Below are 19,780 nucleotides of genomic sequence, written 5' to 3'. Positions count from 1 at the left end.
GATATTTTATACATATAAAATTTTACAACTGTGATTAATTATTTGCACATTTTTTAGTAGCCAATATTCTTCGTAGTCTAATTAAAAAATTAAAAGTTATTATATTATTTTGTCAAAATTATTATTGGATTGGCATATAATTTGAATAATGCGTCATGAAACTTAATATATACAAATATGACATCAATGTGTGTATAAAATATATTGGCATAATTTTTATTTAACACGTATAATGTACTTTTAAACTTAAAAAATGGAAATTTAAAAAATTAAAATTAACATACACGATCTTTAGGGTTAAACGAAGCTACACCGAACATTGTCCATAAAAATGAAATTAGAAGAAACAACATGAATTCTCGATAAAGCGATTAAAGTGCGTCAAGGACAAAAGGCCGAAAGCCTCTCTTGCGTTTTCCATGAAAGCGGAAACGCAACGCGCAGGAATGCAACAGCCAAGTGCTGGAAAAGTGGAGCGACGAGGCGACGACGGTCGGAGGTCCGTCGTCGGCTTGACAGACTCTCTCGTTTGTGCAAACAAACCAAAATGGACTGCGAATAAATATGCGTCTACGAGCAAAAGCGAATACCCGTATGCTGGGTCATGATCCGTCCATGTACGCGGTGGCGTTGCGGGGACCGCGGGGGGAGGGAGGGGGGTTGTAGGAATGAGTAAATCGCATAGTGCGAAGGGGCGGGATACGTCGGGGATTTAGGGACCTTTAATGGAGCTCGTCTGCTCTGCGACTACCAGAAAAGGAATTCGCCACTTTCCATTATTCATCCTGCGCCGTATTTTTTTTTTATCGCGTCGCGCTCGCCTTTTTCTGAAAATCGCGCAAGAGTTACTCTTTCGAAAAACAGCAGATTCAATAGTTTCCTGTTTTTAAAAGACTATTTACTTATGTCGGACATTTCCTGCTTGTCGAATGCATGCAAAAAACGCACTCTGCGTTTCTGAGGTTGTGCAATCCCATTCTCCATGCAAAAGATATAACTAATATTATTTTGATATTCTTAAATATTTTTCTGCATTAATCTTAATGTTGCATGTGTAATAAGATGTGCAAGATTTAGTATAAATTATCAGCATTATTAATATTTAATTATTTTTAAACTAACGCTTAAATTTATATATGCATTAATAATTTCATAGCGTAAAGTTTTTTTTAAATTTTACTAACTTTTCTTGGTTTTAAATATTATTGTAAATAGTATTTAAATATTATATATTATTTGTATGATTTATATTAATAATCCTCAGTGTTACTATTTTTATGATACATTACATAAAAGAATAATCAAATCGATAACTTTTAATTAAAATTAAATCTGTTTATCGTTCCTATCTATAAATCAATCCAATACATACTGAAGCTTGTGATTAAATCACATTCAAAAAGATTATTCGAATTAAGGATTGTTAAATTGATTTTCTCGTTTCATTACATTGCTTTGTTTCCAATATTGAATAGATTCATTCCGTAGCTTCTTCGTCGACCTTATTCCAGATATTTCGTAGTTGAACGATAATGCCGCGCGATAAAGCACGAGATATTTTGTTTCTTCTGCTGACTTTTGCCATTATCGCATAGTCGCCTCTGGCGGCGGGAATAAACTTCTGACAATGCGTTCGCCGAAGAAAATGAAATAAAGGATACATCTGTTTGGTGGAGCATAATTTCCCGTTTCTTGGACGACCCCTGCCTTCGAGCCACGTTGTTGCCAGCCCGTGTTGGCCACAAGTCGTTAATGAAAATCAAACAACGGAAAAATTACATCCACTTGACGGTAACCATCGTTTCAGTCTTTTCCACCCCTGAGACTTTTCAGGGGCGGTTTTGCCTTCGTCAGCCTTTCCTTTCTTCCACTGCATCAGCGAGGGCTTCTAGCGGCCTCTCCTCGTCCACCATGTTCTTTTGATAGACCCTTCCTTCTTCCTCTGTGTGTGCCTCTTCTCTTTCTATCTTGTTCGGTCTCCCCGTCCCGCGCCCATCCTTCGTTAATCTACTGTATCTTTGCGAAAATGGAATTAATAGAAGTCGTGTTTGCCGCTGCTCGATATTACAATATCATGTTCGATGTAACGGGAAAGTCTAACGGTGTTTGCACAACTACAATGGGAGTCTCTTGTTTCTTTGCAATGTTTCAGCTATCTTTTTTTGGAAAACCGAAGCAAAAGAATATTTAACACCTTCGTTATTGGAGATTTTACGAGGATGCAAATATAAATCTATATTCTTTTCGGTATACAGATTGTAGCTGTTATTAGAATTTACGTAAATTTATTACATTGAATTTTCTGCTCGTATTGGAGGATCTCTGAGAAAAAAAATACTCGAAAAATATTGACGGTTAAAGTTTTGACATGCGCTTAGACGTTTTAAATATGTTCATTTTAATCGTGTAAAAGTGCACGCTTTGAATGTGACGTAGTTATTTTGCGACAATTGACTTAATTTAATCTAAATGGATACAATATACTGCACGAGATCCAAGCTCAGGTATCCCGTGTATTTTTTGCTTCATTCCTTTGGCAAGGAAGCCACGAGATCCGTTAGCCGGAAAGTCAGAAGCGAAGAAAGGTCTCTTCATAATTCAAACGGCCACTAATTGATACTGAATTATTAACCGGAACGAAAGTAAAACACAGCCTCCTCCGGCGCGAAGAGATTACCTGGCCATTGCCTAAAGATCTGGTTCCCGGTTTTCTGGAATAGGAAAACATTGTTTTAACAGTACAATAAATTGTTTTGTGTTTGTATAAATAACGTTTCATTTTGCTACTTGAAAATCAATTCTTGTTTTTTGTTTTAATTTTTGTTGATTTTAGTCAATTTAGGTTTTCATTTTTTAATTATTATTATGAATTTTTATACCGAATAGTGATATGATATTTATAACGGCATCGATGATTATACAAATTTAGTAATTAAAAAAATTTACAATTATACATAGTTACAAGATACGGTTTCATGAAAGTGACCAAAATATTCTTAAATTGTAATTTTTTATATTACAAACGATTGAAATGCTTTTCCGCAATTAAGATACTTAAAAAAATAATGTAGTTACAGAGATATTTAACTTTAAATTACTTTATAAATTTTGTTGAAGTCTCAGGATGGACAGAGAGAGAGAGAGAGAGAGAGAGAGAGAGAGAGAGAGAGAGAGAGAAAGAGAGATTGTGTTGTTATAGAATAATCTATAAAAACAATTTAAAGAAGCGAATGAAATGTGACTCGCAAGATCTAAAAGACCCTGTATATTTATACAATTCTCTTCGTTGCTTACCAGTGCATATGGCCGGAAGTACGTATCCTGCCTATAGAAATGGGAGAAGAAATCGGAGATTGTCGCTGCGGCAACACGTACGACGTCGCACATTTCGACGATGCGTACGCGAAAATCGCTGAACCGATAGATGTAAGCAAACCCGCAGAATGTCGAAATTACTCTCTCCGATGCACCCTCTGTTCCGGTTTCTCTGTTCATCCGTTCTCGTTCTCACCCTTCTCCCTCCGAATGTCGGCCCTACGCTTTCGCGGGGCTTGCGCGCACACTTTCTCGCTCCCTGCGTCTCCTCGGCTCCATCTCTCTGGGCAGTCTCGACCTTCTGTATCTCGCCTATCCAGCTGCGACAATCCCGCACCTCTATACGTTAATTCCTGTACACACAGACAACGGATACCTACGGGAGAACATACCACGGGTATAGTTTACCTTGCATAATGCCGGCGATCTTTGTTTCTTCCTTTGCCCCACGTTCGTCACATTATTTCGAGAGGCCACTTTTTCACAAAACTTTCATCATTTACGAAATACGTCGAGGACAATGTAAATACATTTAATACTCATGTAAATATTTTCTTACAGATAGCTAACGCGATGATTATTTGCACCATTAATTACTCAAAAGTAAAGAAGGCAGAGTATAAATTGACTAAATCATTTCTTGCAATTATCTCTGGTAAAGAATTCTTTCTCAAATACAGTTAGATTATATGTATTATACACATTTAAAAAATCAGTTTTTATTTTAAAAAATATTTATATTATGGCTAGATGAATAATAATATTTGTTATTGTATCGTCAAACATTTTGCATATATGTAGTTTGACGATCGTTAACGACAACGATAATTCAATTAAGAATTTTTGTAACGATCGACATGTTCGAGACGCCATGAGACGATTGACAAACTCTGCAAGGGAACGACAGAGCCGCGGAATAAAGGTTATCGAATCGTACTAATTGATACCGATGGAAGGGCGTTTCTACATTGTCAACTGAAAGAATCAGCTCCGATAAAAGTTCGTCCGGGGTCGTGATCGTGATCCGTTTGGTCGCGTCGTTGCACTAAAATAAACCTTCGAAACGAGTGGCGACGACCAGGTAACTCCGGTATCGAAGGCTTGGGGGAAAAGAGCCGGGAGGGAAGGCGGAGGAGGTCGACGGCGATGAGTCCGAGTTTTTGAGAGGCTGACGAACCAATCACGGGGCCATTTATAATGTACACAGCCCGTTAACAATTGAGACCAGAGACATTCCGTCCGCTTGGTCCTAGCCATTCTCCAAATATCCGCCATGGCTAGTCAATCGTCCCAGGAAACCTGTCTGCCCGCACCCTCCACCTCCGTCGCCCAGGCAATTCTGCCTCTTTTCTCTTTTCCGCAGTCGGGCACGTGAAACGTTAGTCGGACCGTCGACCAAAACGGACGCCCGCGGAATCGTTAATTCCTCTCAATATTGCACGTGCTTTTCAGAAGCCACGTCAAGTCATTGGCGGACGTCCCTTCGTTGGCCCGAAAGGGCGTAAGTGGCGTTTCTGAATTCGATTCGTCTCTAGCGATTATTTTCTCCGATATAGACGTTTTAGACGCAGCGCGAAGTTGGCAAGTGCAAAGTTGGGCACACATTTCACGATTGGAACTGTCTTTTGCTAGAAAAAACATCTCTAATTGCACAACTTTTATTCGTTCGATCGACATTTGTTCTAGAAACTATATGTGTAACAATTCTTAATTTGCAAAAATATATTTGTTTATTATATGAGAAATATTATATAAAGCATCGAATCTCGAAAAATTGTTTGCATCTTTAACAAGCAAGCTCCGAATTTAAAACAAATACTTTTTGTGGTCCTCAATTTTATTTATTATCCCTAAATTCTCGCTCTCTTCGAACAGTTGGCGACGATAGCGACAGTCGGTCGGAATCTGCGGGGTAATTTGTATTCCACATTTCTCGCGGAACGATGGGGGCGTCGAATACCCGTGTCGTGTCTACTTCGTCCTCCCTTCTTTCACTCTCCCTCTCACGTACGTTCGTAAGACTCTTACACACACTCGGGCCAGTGAGTAACGTCTGATTATGCGAGCGCATGGCTGCCCGTAACGCGATTTAATATTAAAATATTATGACAAACGTCAACAGGAGTCGGGTGTAAAGAGACGCGCTTCTGATTGGCCCGCGACCGCGTGAATACGAAACGAGAGACAGGGACACCTCGCCAACCCTTGTTTTGCCCTTCGCTACTGTTCCCTTTTTGCTCCTACGACTGAAACTCAGGAGAGTATTCCGGCGGATAAAGCGGATAAGGGGACCAGGTGTTAATCCAGTTGAAAACGCGGTCTTCCGGTTTTTAATTCCATTATCCTTTTTTGTATCTTGAAAGAACCTGTGGTATCGAGTAAAATTCTTGAAATCGCGTATATGTGTATAATAATTTTGACAATCTCTATCTTATTCTATTCATATTAAGAATATTTTCAGATATTATTTCTATATAATAGAAGCCGTATATGTTTAAATTAATTTAATTCGAGAATAATGATTTTATATCTTTTATCTGTCATATTTTTGTATAAGAAACTAATTTTATTATTAACTTAATTTATAAAGTTTATAAAGAAATAAATTAGATTATTGATACATATAGTTTTTTTTTTTTCGAAACTTTTATCTAGATTAAATGAGATCTTAAACACGAAAAATTATGATAAAGTTATGATCTATTGAAGGTCTTGAAACAGTTACGTTAAAACGGTGAAGGGGATTGAAAAATAGGCAGATATTTGCGATGCAAAATATGCATATATAAAAAGCTAAATCTGAATTCATTGTGCAAGCGGATCGTCGGCACCAGTGTCGATTTAAGCGACGGTTTTTTTCTCATGCAAAAGCATCTGTAACGCGAGCAAGCGTGCATACGCGAAGCGTGTTGGACGAGGCTCGACGCACATAGTTTAGTTCGCGTGTCGTCGACATGCGGAAAAGCGCGCTGAATAAACACTCCTGTTAGCGTGCTTGTAACGAGTTTAAAATCTAACGATATCCCGTCGGTTTGGCACACGGCACTCGCCAGCTATCGAACAATCGCCTACACAACAGAAATTTCGATACCCGTTTTGTATTCATTTACGTCTATACATTGATGCGACTGACATTGATATCCTTTCTTTTTCTACCCAGCAGTTATAAAACGATTGGCGTTGATTGTCCGTTATTAAATCGTGACAATCGTATCGTTAAACGGCTGTAATCTTTTGTTTTTTATAAAATGCATGATTTTTACAAACTGATTAGATATCAAATATAATTTTATATGTAGATTATTGAAATAATTATATATTACGATTAAGTAGATAATTATAAACTAAAAAATATGTTACTTGCGACTGTACAAGGAAAATTTCGTTTTATCACATTTCTGATATTGTATGATATATTCCATATAATATTGTTCTTTATTTTAGAGAATTACCAAAGATGAAAATAAATTATACTGAAATGTCTAAGTCTCTAAGTAAGAAACGTCAAGTCACAAATACACATATTTATGAAAAAAAAAGTTGGTACATTAGATATCCAATAGAAAATAGATGAGTCATAGTTGTCTAAATATCTCGGCTACCCTCGTTGCAGCAGATGAAACGAAAGATAAAGCGTAATAGAAGTTCGGCAACAAGCAAAATCAAAAGTATCACGACGAGGGTACATAAGGAGCTCATATACAGCTATGGGAGTTTTGGTACGGGGGGTTGCTGCGGTATGGAGGAGGAGGAAGGAAGGAAGGAATAAATCCAAACAGTAAACAGAGCGGAGCTTGCGGGGAGGGGGGGGGAGAGGGGAGGAGGAGAAACGTTGGTGAAAATTCTAATATATAAAAGATATGAGAGACCGCGCGAGGGGGGGGGGGGGTTGAACTCGAGGAAGCCTCCGGGATTCAAATAAGTGGCGTTACGCGCGAGGTACCCGCGAGGGTGAAAGAGCGGGGAGGGGCAGGGGTCGAAGGAATCTGAACAGCCAACAACAAGCGCGGCCTCCGACCTTTATTTAACCTTTTCTTAAAAGAGTCTTAGGAGTCCCTCTTATCTGCAGTCGATGGCCCTTCAGCGTTGGTCCTTATACTTTCATTCTTCCGTACTCTCATATCTTTTTCCTTTGGTCCTCGTGTACACACGTCGAGCTTTATCGTCCCTTTCTCTTATCTCCTCCTCTTTTTCCTGAAAACTCTTAGGTTTTCGCGAATAACGAGTAACCCTTTCCGGGATGTTCCGCGGTTTCGGTTTAAGAATATTTTCGCTTCTTCGTTAAGAGAGAGACGCTAAATTGGCATTTAATGAATTAAAGGACGACTGCGAGGATGAAGGATGAGCCAAAGTAGATTAAACAAGTCTGCCGATTGTCGCATTTCGCTAATTTCGTGGGCAAACGACATTGTTCGCAATTTGAATGAATACGCATGGTTTTACTTATTGGTAATAGAGGTTTGTTTGGATAATTTATATAACAGTCGTATTTTAAATTTCTTGAAATTTTTATAAACAAGAGTGGAACTGTGATAGAAAAGAAATTTGATTGATTTGCTTGATATATATATATATATATAGAAACGAAACTTTTCAATACTGCATTATTTCTGCGATTAAGAAATATAACGTTATTTTTTCTCAAACTAGAACAATATTGATTCCTACTATTTACATATCAATGCCATGCAATTAGAAAATATAATTCTATGCTTTCTTATATTTTTTTTTTTATCAAATCAATAATCGATATAATCAGGAGTACATATATTCTATATTAATATATATTTTAAATTTGATTACAATTGTATGAATTAAAAATTGAGAGGTGTACGAAAAATGGAAAAATTTAAGTTGCCGCGAATCACGGAGTTCGTGATTACGATAACGGAAAAAACAAGAATTCGCAAAGGGCTTCAGACACATGAGCAGAATTCTACAAAGCGATGTGCCTTTTCTTCTGTTTTTCTTCATCGCCTTCTGACTCTTTACCGTCCTCTTTTCCCTTTTCTTTCTTTCCTCTGCCTCACAGACATCGTTCCGAAACGCCACGCGCTGGCGCTCCTGACTAAACACTGATAACGTGCACCATGGAATTTCTTTGCATGTTATAAACATACGTAATCGTACACAAATAAGATTAGCATAGGACTCGGCATGCTGGATTTGCAAGAGACACACGGTCTTTCGTCCGCGAGACAATCGTTTCGTAGCGTCGCGCACAAAGGCAAACGTATTTTAAATTTATCTTTGGTTTTCGCGACCGATAGGATATTTTGACTCAAAAAAACGAGAGCCTCACGTTTACTAGTTCGTATAAAATCGATTAGTCAACACAACCGAATAGCGCAAAATGACGTTATTTATGGCGCTATATTAATATACGGCGCATAAATTAATAACACAAATAATAAATAATTTTTATGTAAATTAATTCTTATATAATATTTGCAGCTGTCAATCGCAATTATGTACGTACGAAATTACTTACTGCATATTAACATACACGGAATTTTGTGGAATTTTTTTTAGAGTGACATATATAATTATCAACATGATTTCACATTATAAACACGTTTATGATGAGTGTACACATCGTTTTATAAACTTCTCTACCGATTGGAATATAATTGAGTCGGTACTTTTGATATTTTAGTAATATTAGATATGACAAAAATTTTACTGCATAAAGACGTAAAAAAGCGAGGGAATATTTTCGCGGGATAAATACATCGGAAAACGCATACTCGCTTGTCTTCGACAAAGTGTTTTGCTGTTCTGTTGGATCTTTGGGTTGATAAATATTTGCACAAGCAATGCGTTCCAAGACACGTGTGTTTGTAGTAATTACTTTGTTGCGTGATGATTGTTTGTTATGCAATTCGATTCTCCGACGAAGGCACGAAGTGCGAGGCCAACGGACATTCGAATTGGAAATATTTTTAACTGAACGTGTCTTGTACTTTACTTGCTATTATACGTGATATAACATATGTTTACAAGAACAAATAATTAATTAGGGCAATAAATATATCGCTCTAATCAATTACTTGTTACATATATACATATATATATATATACAAACATATACCATATATATATATATATATATACTCATCAATCTTATTATAGTTTGCAGTTTGCATCATTATTTTCATCTATTTTAAAATATTTATCTTGATAAAAATAAATTGATAGATGTTATGTAATTCGACATCTCATATAAGAGACAATATAAATCTATTTTATGAATTAAAAATTTTTAAATACACGTGCAATAATTGCCGAAATTTAATTTTCAAGTTTAATTTGTCTGAATCTTTTATAAAAATAATTATTTTATAATAATTATGTTTTGTTAGAAAAATTTGATAAAAACATAAGAGATGATGATGATACATTTTATTAAGGTAATTACGGGTAATAAGTTTGTTAGAGAACGTCGTGTCTCTAATGCCGTTCCATTATATCATACAATAATATAATAATGAAGAACTTATCGAGACATCTCGGAATGCGCTCGAAAGTTTCGACCCTCGATCAGACCCTCGCAGCAAGAAACGAGCGGAAGAGAAGCTGAGTGCTCGGTTCCGCCTTTACACTCGACAATCTGCTTGATGATAGAACTTAATAAAACAAATCCCGCTGTGTAAACAGCCGAGGAGACTCGAACCGACGTCATTCAGACAACAGCGACTTTTCCTCCGAGCCAGCCAATGATGACGGAGCCGAGAGCTGGCCCGCTCGAATACCATTAGATAAGATCAATATTGTTCAAAATACGGTAGAAGTTTAACACATGTACATTACGTGGCATTTATATCATGAATATTCCGCCCGGAGCTGCTCTGAGTTCCCCCGCTGTTCTGCGTTGTGCTATCTTTCACATTTAACCCTCGTTCCTTATCTCAAAATTTGTCGCTGCGTAAATACCGGTTTAAATCTGGATGTTCAAAATGTAACTCCTTGCCGATGTTTTACGATAAAATGTCATCTCTCCACTAGGCAGCTCGCAACAGCCTTTGATCGAGCTCTCGATCTCCATTTTCGTATTTCAGGCTACTTCGCTGTTTGCAGCCCTGAAACAGCAGCAACAACAATCGCGCGACAGTGTCTTCTCGTCGCGGGATCGCGATTGTCGCGATAGGGATCGCCTGTCTACGACTCGCAATCGTGACTCCGGCAGGGGTAACATTGCGGAGACCGGCGGCGGTAACGGGGCTGCTGATCAACAGCAGCAGCAGGATCTTAGCATCGAGTACCAAAGCAATGGGAAGCTCAGTCCCGCCGGACACGTAGTGACAGCAGCACCCATGACCCAGCAAAAGCAGCCAATTATCACGCAGCAGTCGCAACAGCCTAGCTCGGGGGCGCCAGGGCCCCAACCTAGTCCGCATCAGAGCCCGCAAGCCCCGCAGAGGAGTTCACCGCCAAATCCTTCCCAGGGCCCGCCACCCGGTGGCCCGCCAGGGGCACCGCCGTCGCAGACTCCCTCACAGATGATGCTCAGCTCGGCGAGCGGCCTCCATCAAATGCAACAGCTGCTGCAACAACACATACTCAGCCCTACGCAGTTGCAATCCTTTATGCAGCAGCACACGTTGTACATGCAACAACAACAACAACAGCATCATCAGGTCAGCATCTTTTTTATTTTATCGTTTTTTTTTATTTTTTATGAAAAAAATCTTTAATTTTATTATACTATAATATTCACTATGATTTTTAGATTAAATGCTGCTGTTAAATGTTGTTAGATGTTAGATACGTAGTAGATCGATTAATGTTTTTAAATCATTAAATATCGACGTTACGATTAATCTTAAATTAACTTTTGTCGTATAATTTTGCAATTTACAAAATCTTTGCGTTCACTTCTTACATCTTTCATCTTTATATTTTATCATCGCTTTATTTAAATATCGTTCAATTACAGGATTCATCTTCCGATCATGCATCTAATCAGGAACGTTTCGGCTACTTCTCTTCTTTAAAAAACGTAAGTGAAATTTCTAATCTTTTTTTCGTATCGTAGAAAATTTCACAAAAGGAAAGAGGCTTTATACTGCACTATGAGACACTGCGATCATCATAACTGACAAATTTTAAATAAAATTCTTTATTCTTGACAAATAAACGAGATGGAAACACACAAGAGACACTTTTGTGAGAAAGCAAATCTTGAAAGAGGTTTTGAATTTCGGTGTACGCGCAATTCGTGGCTGACAGAACTGCCGGGAACTTCGATGCTGTAGCGAGAGGGTTGATACTCGGTCTGTGTAAACAGGTAGTCCCTTCTATATCGTTACAATAACAATACACGTCGCACGAACCACTTTTGCTATCTAGCCTCAATGTTATCCTGGCGCCTGCGATCCAATAAGCACTCTGATATTCTTTTTCAAAAATATCTACGCATTCGACAACAAATATTTTTTATATCGCATCACGTGGTTTATTGTATAGCAGAAATTATTCTTCAATGAAGAAAGTGTGTAAGACTTTGAGTCGGACATGTTTGTCATATTTTGCTCAATAACTGTCGGAAGATGGATTAATAAAGCCATAACGTAAATGTTTATATAAAATTTGATTAGTAATAACAAATAAACGTATGCAAATAAAAAATTTACTTGGAGATCTATTAATTATCATCAGAATTTATAATTACGGAAAAAAGGTGCATGAAATACAAAAGAAATATGAAATATGTATAAAAAATCATATGTCGCTTAACATGAATACAGAAAATGCTTATCAACGTGTTTGCGCTCATTAATCGTGCAATTTATAGTAATATAATAAAGAGAGCGTGTACCTCGAAGTTTGTTTTAAAATATCCTCGAGGCGTACCAGAGACTGAGAAATGAAATAGGCGGAGGGGGCTATTCTAGAGGATGAGGTAAGCAATTAAGCATCGCCATCAGCCGTTGTGTCTCGTTGTTTGTCTTCGAGGTGCCCATCAACTGCCCTCTATCTTCTTGGCCCCTTGGTGCCGCGAATTATCTGCGCCCGTGATTTATTCATCATTCCAAGACGCAAGTGCCGCCTTCGCCCTTTTTTCCTTTGCTTTTTATTTCGGCCAACTAATTTGGCTGGAATGAAATGTTCACTTTCCTGACATTTAATAATAAACCGCCGACGATACCATTTGATTCATAATTAATTGTTTCGATCTTTTAACCTTTAAGAAATATTATATGGAAAATTTATGAGATCTGCTGTAATTAGTATAATATTTGACAACGTGATACACATATTTGGACAAAGCGGAATCTATTTTATTTCAGCATCAGTATCAACTTGCGGAACTCAATAAAAAACAATTGGAGCAAGCGATGCAGCAACTGCAAGAACAGTTGCAGCTAAATTTATTTCAACAGACGCATTTATTGCAAACGGCAGACAAGAAGAAGGCATCGGCGCCTCTCCAACAACTAGCGATTCAGCAGCAGCAGTTGATACAGCAATTGCAAATAACACAGAGGCAATATCTGTTGCAACAAGGGCTGAGCCTTCAAGGCCACAATCCTTCTTCAGGTATTTATATACTTTAATCAAAATGCTTGATTAAAGATTTTCGGACATTTAGTAGTCAAAGAGATTTAAATGTTACTAATATTGATAGAGAATTTTGCAAATATATAAAATGATTACAATAAAAATGTAATATATTCAAAATTATAAACATTCCTCAAGAATAATAGAATTTTTGTAATATTGATAATTATATTATTATTTTATTACATCTTGATCAGTATTGAATAAAATTATAAGGAATATCATACATGATATGATGCATTCAGAACTAACGTAAAATAATTTGTAAATTTCTTCTATTATGAAGTTCTATCTTAATAAAATATTATGGATCTCCGATAGTTTATATATATGAAATGCGATGAATTATTCTAAAGAGCTGGTTTAAGAATTTTTCTTATTTTTTGATTAAGTGAAGATATTTACACATTACAAAAACATGAACAATTTTGTTAAAAATAATACTCATTGATAATTATTTTAATATCTTGCACATATACTCACACTCAGCGTCAGTATATATCTCACAATCAATCATGAGGAAGGTAATGTTTCTAACACATGCTCACGTTCGTGATAAAGGGATTATGCAAACGTATATAATAGATCGCGTTATTACGCTTTTATATATTCTAACACGGATGCATCATTCAAACATAGAAGAATTCGCGTAAGCATCACAAAGACGGTCGGTCACATGTCACAACAAAACACACGCATGTATTTGCAGCGACGTATAACACGCTACCGTAGGAGTCACGTGTGATCGGCAGCACGTGTGCAAAGACGAATTCGAAGGTAAGCTCTGATGTTGGAGGCATCTCCTTGGTTTAAACTAAAACGATCCACTATTCTATCAAACCCTTTTGAGCCTATACGCATCTCTCTATCTCTTCCTCCCCTTTTCTGTCTTGATATCTCTCAGTTCTCACTTCCTCTCTCTTGCTTCCACACATTCTCACTGTCTCCCTTTCTTGCTTTCCATTTCACCCTGGGCAAAGCTTTCCACGTAGAAGTGTTTCGATTACGTCGGTACTCGCTCCGGTGATGTTTTTCTTTCTAACGGGTGTATATGTACATGTATATATACATTGTATATAAGTAAAATGTAGGAAGGACCGTTTGCGAAATAGCAGCCGTGATATGCCAGTTACTTCGAAAATTCGATAGTTCACGTGTGAAACAAACTTGCCCACCATCCTTGACTCTTATTCCATTTGATCGCTTTGTCTCGTTTCTGTTTTCTTCATCTCTCAAATATAACTATCTGTTCGTTTAATTTCACTGTTCCATCTCGCATGTCCGTATTCTTATATTCCTCGTATGCCTCCTCGTCTGGCGCGTAGCTTCGTTTCTCGTCCGCACGCATGTTTGCTTCACACGTGACTGCTTCGAGATACGCGCCAAACATCATTATGCTATAAATATTATTTTTATACTCATTTAGATATCTATAATGTACGTTTTGTTTAAATCAAAAGCCATAATCTGAGATAATATTATTATATTTTTATTATATTTTTAAGAAATTAAATTTTCTTATAAAACAGATTCTGATAATAGAAATATTTCCGCATAAGTTATATAAAAAAAAAAAAATGTAATTTTTTTGCTTAATCAGTTTTACAAATAATCTTTTGTTAAATTTCAAGCAGGTTTGCCACCAAATGATAATCTATCGTCATGGAAATCAGAGCCGTCAGATACCCCGGAATCTCATCAAAATTCCAATGTGCCGAAATCCAACTCCGGATTGAATGGTAAAACAATAAGTTCACGCTTCTCAGTCGGTCTCGATTTCGCTCATTTTTGTACTCCAATTTCTCCTTGCTTATATGTTTTACTTTTGCGAATGCGACGTTCGTTTGCCGAACTATCGCAGGCATTCTGAATTCGATAGCTTCGAGCCGGCGATCCGAGGTGAATGGCACAACGCCAATGGATGAGAAACCGCTGGACGCTTCCTGCAACGATAAAGTTCACCCCCTCTACGGCCATGGGGTTTGCAAGTGGCCAGGCTGTGAAGTAATTTGTGAAGACTATCAAGCATTCCTTAAGTGAGTTTTACTAATCAATTTTTCATATATGATCTGTTTTAATTGTATTTCTGACATTTAAGAATTATACACCATTGTCCAAGTATTTTGCTCGTAAATCTTATGCGAATTCGATTTGTAATCTGACTAGTTTACAATAAATTTTTATCAGCGTAATATTAACACATTTCTCATTAATGAATAAATTTACGAAGAAATTTATCGTAATTTATATCTAAATCAATGAAACGGAAACATTTACCATTTGTGTTAAATCAAATCAGAATCTTTCTCGTTCCTGATTTGATATATTTTAACGAGGCAAATTGTTTCCGAGCAAACAAGTAAATGTATGGAAGAAGCGCTTTGAATATAAACGACTGAAGAAACGGGACGAATAAAGTCAGCAATTAAATTGGGAAGAATGGGGTAAAGAAAGTGTAGAAAAATCGCTCGTGTCAGCGTATCTCATTGACATCAGACGCTTTCGCCCATCGACTTCGAGCTTCGCAACCGCATGCTCCATCCGTAGTTCCATCCCGCCGAGGGATCTTTCGTAATCACGTAGTTCGTCGATCGCAAACTCCCTCAAACAAGCCGTTACTTAAAAAAAAAAAAAAAAAAAACGCTAATTACCTTTGTCTCATTAATATTCACGACATTCGACCGCATCGTTATGCCCCTCAGTCTAATCCCTTTCTGCCTCCCCCCTCCCCTCCCTCTCCCGCCGGTTCGTCCGTTCAAGCTCCCTCGACCTTCCCGCATCTTCGTTCTTAACCGACCAACCCACTCCTCACCATTCTCCTCACTCCTCGTCGATACAGCCGTCCGTTTCGTCGACGAAGAAGGATTACGGAAATTCTTAAATACGGAATCTTGTTGGCACCCCCATCCCTGTCCCTACGACGCGGCGAAGCTTAATTTTCTGTCCTGCCGTCTCCTGGGGTGGTGAGGGAACGGGTCCCTTGTGGCTGGAGAATGGAAGCGTTACGTGTCCGGGATTTTTCGTGGCTTTCTGACGGAAGAATTTGTTCGCAGCTCTTGCAAGATAATTGCGTGGCTATATCTTCATTGCTTTTTTGTGGTTTCCTCGATAAAGATAAGCTGCTATAAGAATATCATATAATTTTCAATCAAATATCCCAAAATTAAATCGTATTAAAGACTATTCAAATTTTTATATACGCGACACGAGATGAGAAATAGATTATACTAAAATGTAATATAACTTGAAATAAAATATGTATGAAATATAAATGTAACGATACTTAATATAATTTATTTATTTTAATTCAATTTTATACATGGTTTTATCGCGGTCGTGTCTCTTTTTTATCATTTAATCCAATTTAACAGGAAGGTTGGATGGAGGATAGATGATGGCGATGTTAAAATATATATTATAAGCATATCATATTTGCTTTCTTAGTTCTTTCTTAGTATATATCTAATACTGTGGTATTTATGATTGCATCAATTTTAAAACCGCAACGTATTGAATACTAACAATAAGTTGTAATTGATCGGTTGTGAAATATTGCAGACACTTAAATACAGAACACACGTTGGACGATCGATCGACAGCGCAAGCCAGGGTTCAGATGCAAGTAGTATCACAGCTAGAAATTCAATTGCAAAAAGAACGAGATCGATTAGGTGCTATGATGCATCATCTACATATGGCGAAACAGATGGCTTCTCCAGAACCACCAAAATCATCCGAATCATCGGTAAGTTTTTTTCTTTATACTGTATTATATAATAACTAGAATAATAACTAGAACGCCAATTTATTCTGCAACAATCTAAATTTTTACAAAAACATATTTGAAATTAAAATATAATAGATTTTATTCTAGAGAGAGACAAATATTCAATGTCTTCGATTTATTATTAACTGTTAAAATTAATGCGATTCTATTCTAAATATTGCAAATTATCAAAAGTATCAAAATATTGTTAATCATCTATAAATACTGCTGTTAAATATTTTTATAAACTTCTTATAGAAAATTTTTAAAAATAAATTAATTGTCTTTGAGAGACAATTGATAATCTTGTTATTTGTTTTACCGTGAATTTAAAAATCAATTATTATAATGTTATGATATTTAAAACAACACAAAGTTTCCATTTTATATAAGCTACAATTATAATATACTTAAGGGTACGCTTTAGAATGGATATTGAAAGCCGAATCCGGAAAAACGATCCGGCTGCGACGCGTAAACTTTCCCGGCTGTGGCACCACTACAAGATCGTAAAGGCGAATTTTCACGACAGACCAGCTCGTTGGAAGATTTTACGATCTCCTCGCGGGCCCGCTAACAACAACGCGAGTTTCAGTTTTAACGCGCCGCCGAGTCGAGTGCTAATTTATACATAAAGTTTGCATTAATAATTCATCGGAGCCGTGGTGATTTTATATCGCCTTAATTAAAACCCCTAACAAGTTGGGCAGTCGGAGAATACCAATATCGCATTAGCCCTTCGCCAGCGACAACGCCCGACGGCCGACGGTTTAATTATTTTAACGCGGCTGTATGAGTGATAGCGTTACGAAGATCGGATTGCTCGTACAGTTCATATACATCGTAAAGATTGTACATCATTGCGATATGTAATAAGATATTTTCATTGCATTGCGTAAACGCTTCGGACGTACACATTATCGTGAAATTAATGAAAAAGGACTTTTAAAGATTTTAATCTTTTAATTAGTGTGATTCTTAATTTAACGCGTATAATTGAACAAAGAGTCAAATTATCTGCAACTCGCGACTCATTATAATACTGAGGAGATATCCAATCGATATCTGTGAACCCTCAAATTGATTAAAATTCTATACATTGCTTATACTTACATTATCGCTGTCCTTGGCTTTGTTTTACATTTTATAAACTTTGTTTCAGACGGGCTCGAATTTACCAAAGCTGAATTTTTCCACTGCGCTGATGAGTCAGCCGCCACCTAACTTCGGAGTCTCTCAGGTATCACCGGTGTCCATGTCCGCTCTGGTGTCCGCCGTGAGGTCACCCGGCGGTGGTCAACTACCCCCATCGGCTGGTGGTGCTCCGATACCGCCACTACCGACCATACCTAACATGTCCGGTTTACCGCCGATGCCCAATATGCCCGGCAGCATGCCAAGCATGGCTGGTCCAATTAGACGGCGCATCAGCGACAAATCAGCTCTTTCTTTGGCAGGAGGTAAGGTCGTCTTTCCATCTCTTAATCTTCAACGATGTCGTTTAACAATAAGAGGTGAGATTAGAGATAGAGTCTGCGAATAATTAGGCATAATAGGGATCAGAATCGTATATTTTGCGTTATCAACATCAATTTTGTTGTAACAAAATCAATTTTCCAAAAGCTCTTCCGTTTTACCTATTTCAAGGAAAATGGTTGATTAAAAATTATCTCTTTTTATTAATGAGAAGATAAACTTTATATTTATATTGTATTTGCACACATAGTAAATATGCTGAAATATTAACACAATATATAGTATATTTCATTAGCCGCTCATGATTAGTAATAAAAATTGATATGTAAAACTTAAAAAAAAAAAAATGCGGATTTTGAAAAAAATTCTTTAATGTTTCATTAATCATACTTTCAAATTCAACTGTATGTAATATATAGAGGGAGACAGATATATAATATCACACTCTTGTTTTCTCTGAATATTCTCTGTCAAATAATGTTGTTTAATTAATTATTAAAATTATTAATTATTAAAATTTATTTAATATAATATATGTTTACGAGGTATATTTATATATATACACAGTTATATTGCTTATTAATTAGAATTTAGTGACATTAATATATTTTTAATTAAATGTCTTTTTTTTAATCTGACGTTTTGTTGTATGGTTCATATTTTGTTTATTTATAGGTACGTATTATATGTACTACAGTCATATTATATACAATGCAAATAATTTCTAGTTAAAATATTTTCGACATGACCATTTTCCGAACATATAGCTTTATATTTGAAATGCATACAATAAAACCTTGGAAGTGGATTAATATCGTCTCAAAGAAAGGTGAAAAGAAAGAAATGACAATTCAGAAATTGAATACTATTCGTAGGACTGTATGACGAGGGCATTGTAAGGCGCAGAGTATCCGTCGATAGATCTGGATTAGATATTAACGAAGGTAACGATAATACAAGATCATATTCGGAGTGATGCGAGCTTCGAAATACCATCTCATGAAAAAATTTTCATTTGTAATATATAAAATTCTCTTATTAAATTATTAATAAGAGAAATTATATTTCTAAAAATACAAATATATGTTTAGCAGAAAAAGATATATTGCTTAAACATATAAATAATTAATAAGTATTATTCAATCGAAGAAAGCATGAAAAATAAAAAGGAGAGAGTATGATATTAAATGTTGAAAACATTGTCTAATTTTTCTTAATTACTTCTTGTGTAAATAATATAATTGTATGAGAAATGTACGAGATTTTTTAATTCCACGTACAATAAGTTAATCACATGAATTATCTACTTTTGGTATTTCGAGGTTCGTCGCAGAGATTCATTCTCACTCTGACGAAATAAAATGAAAAATACCGATCCTGTAGCAAGTGCTCTTTACGGTCCTCTCTTGATCTCGTGCCTTTTCCTGTCGTAAATTGTACCACACGCACAGATTACTTATGGTAGCGACTGTGTCACGTGATGCGACAGTGTTCGACACCTTGTTGGCCATGTAGGATGAGTATAGGCGTAGAGAGAGATGGAAGGAATTTTATGCGATGAGAAAAATGAAATAAGATAAAAAATAAATTCTTACATCCGCCAGTTCGAACCTCCTTCTTATTGATGCTTTTGTTGTTTCCTTATCTCTTGTGCTGCCCGCC

The 19,780-nt window shown here is 36.7% G+C and overlaps 1 protein-coding gene across 21 annotated transcripts in view; it reads left to right on the top strand.

The window, feature by feature from the left end:
* Positions 1–19,780, top strand: part of Foxp (forkhead box P) — a 262,057-nt gene that overhangs the window by 226,900 nt on the left and 15,377 nt on the right. For 15 of the 21 annotated variants that reach the window (XM_070294690.1, XM_070294688.1, XM_070294695.1 and 12 more), the window contains 8 exons: positions 10,374–10,952; positions 11,252–11,314; positions 12,606–12,855; positions 14,508–14,615; positions 14,738–14,912; positions 16,435–16,621; positions 17,805–18,102; positions 18,994–19,062. In XM_070294690.1, coding sequence (XP_070150791.1) covers positions 10,374–10,952; positions 11,252–11,314; positions 12,606–12,855; positions 14,508–14,615; positions 14,738–14,912; positions 16,435–16,621; positions 17,805–18,102; positions 18,994–19,062 — 1,729 coding nt within the window. The remainder of the gene's footprint in view (positions 1–10,373; positions 10,953–11,251; positions 11,315–12,605; positions 12,856–14,507; positions 14,616–14,737; positions 14,913–16,434; positions 16,622–17,804; positions 18,103–18,993; positions 19,063–19,780) is intronic. The other 6 variants (XM_070294698.1, XM_070294691.1, XM_070294697.1 and 3 more) reach the window with 3 other exon arrangements.

The sequence above is a fragment of the Polyergus mexicanus genome, unplaced genomic scaffold, assembly GCF_030449975.1.
Source record: "Polyergus mexicanus isolate NDT 795.1 unplaced genomic scaffold, iyPolMexi1.0 SCAF_4, whole genome shotgun sequence".
Classification (NCBI taxonomy): domain Eukaryota; kingdom Metazoa; phylum Arthropoda; class Insecta; order Hymenoptera; family Formicidae; genus Polyergus; species Polyergus mexicanus.
This window is presented reverse-complemented; position numbering and strand designations above follow the sequence as displayed.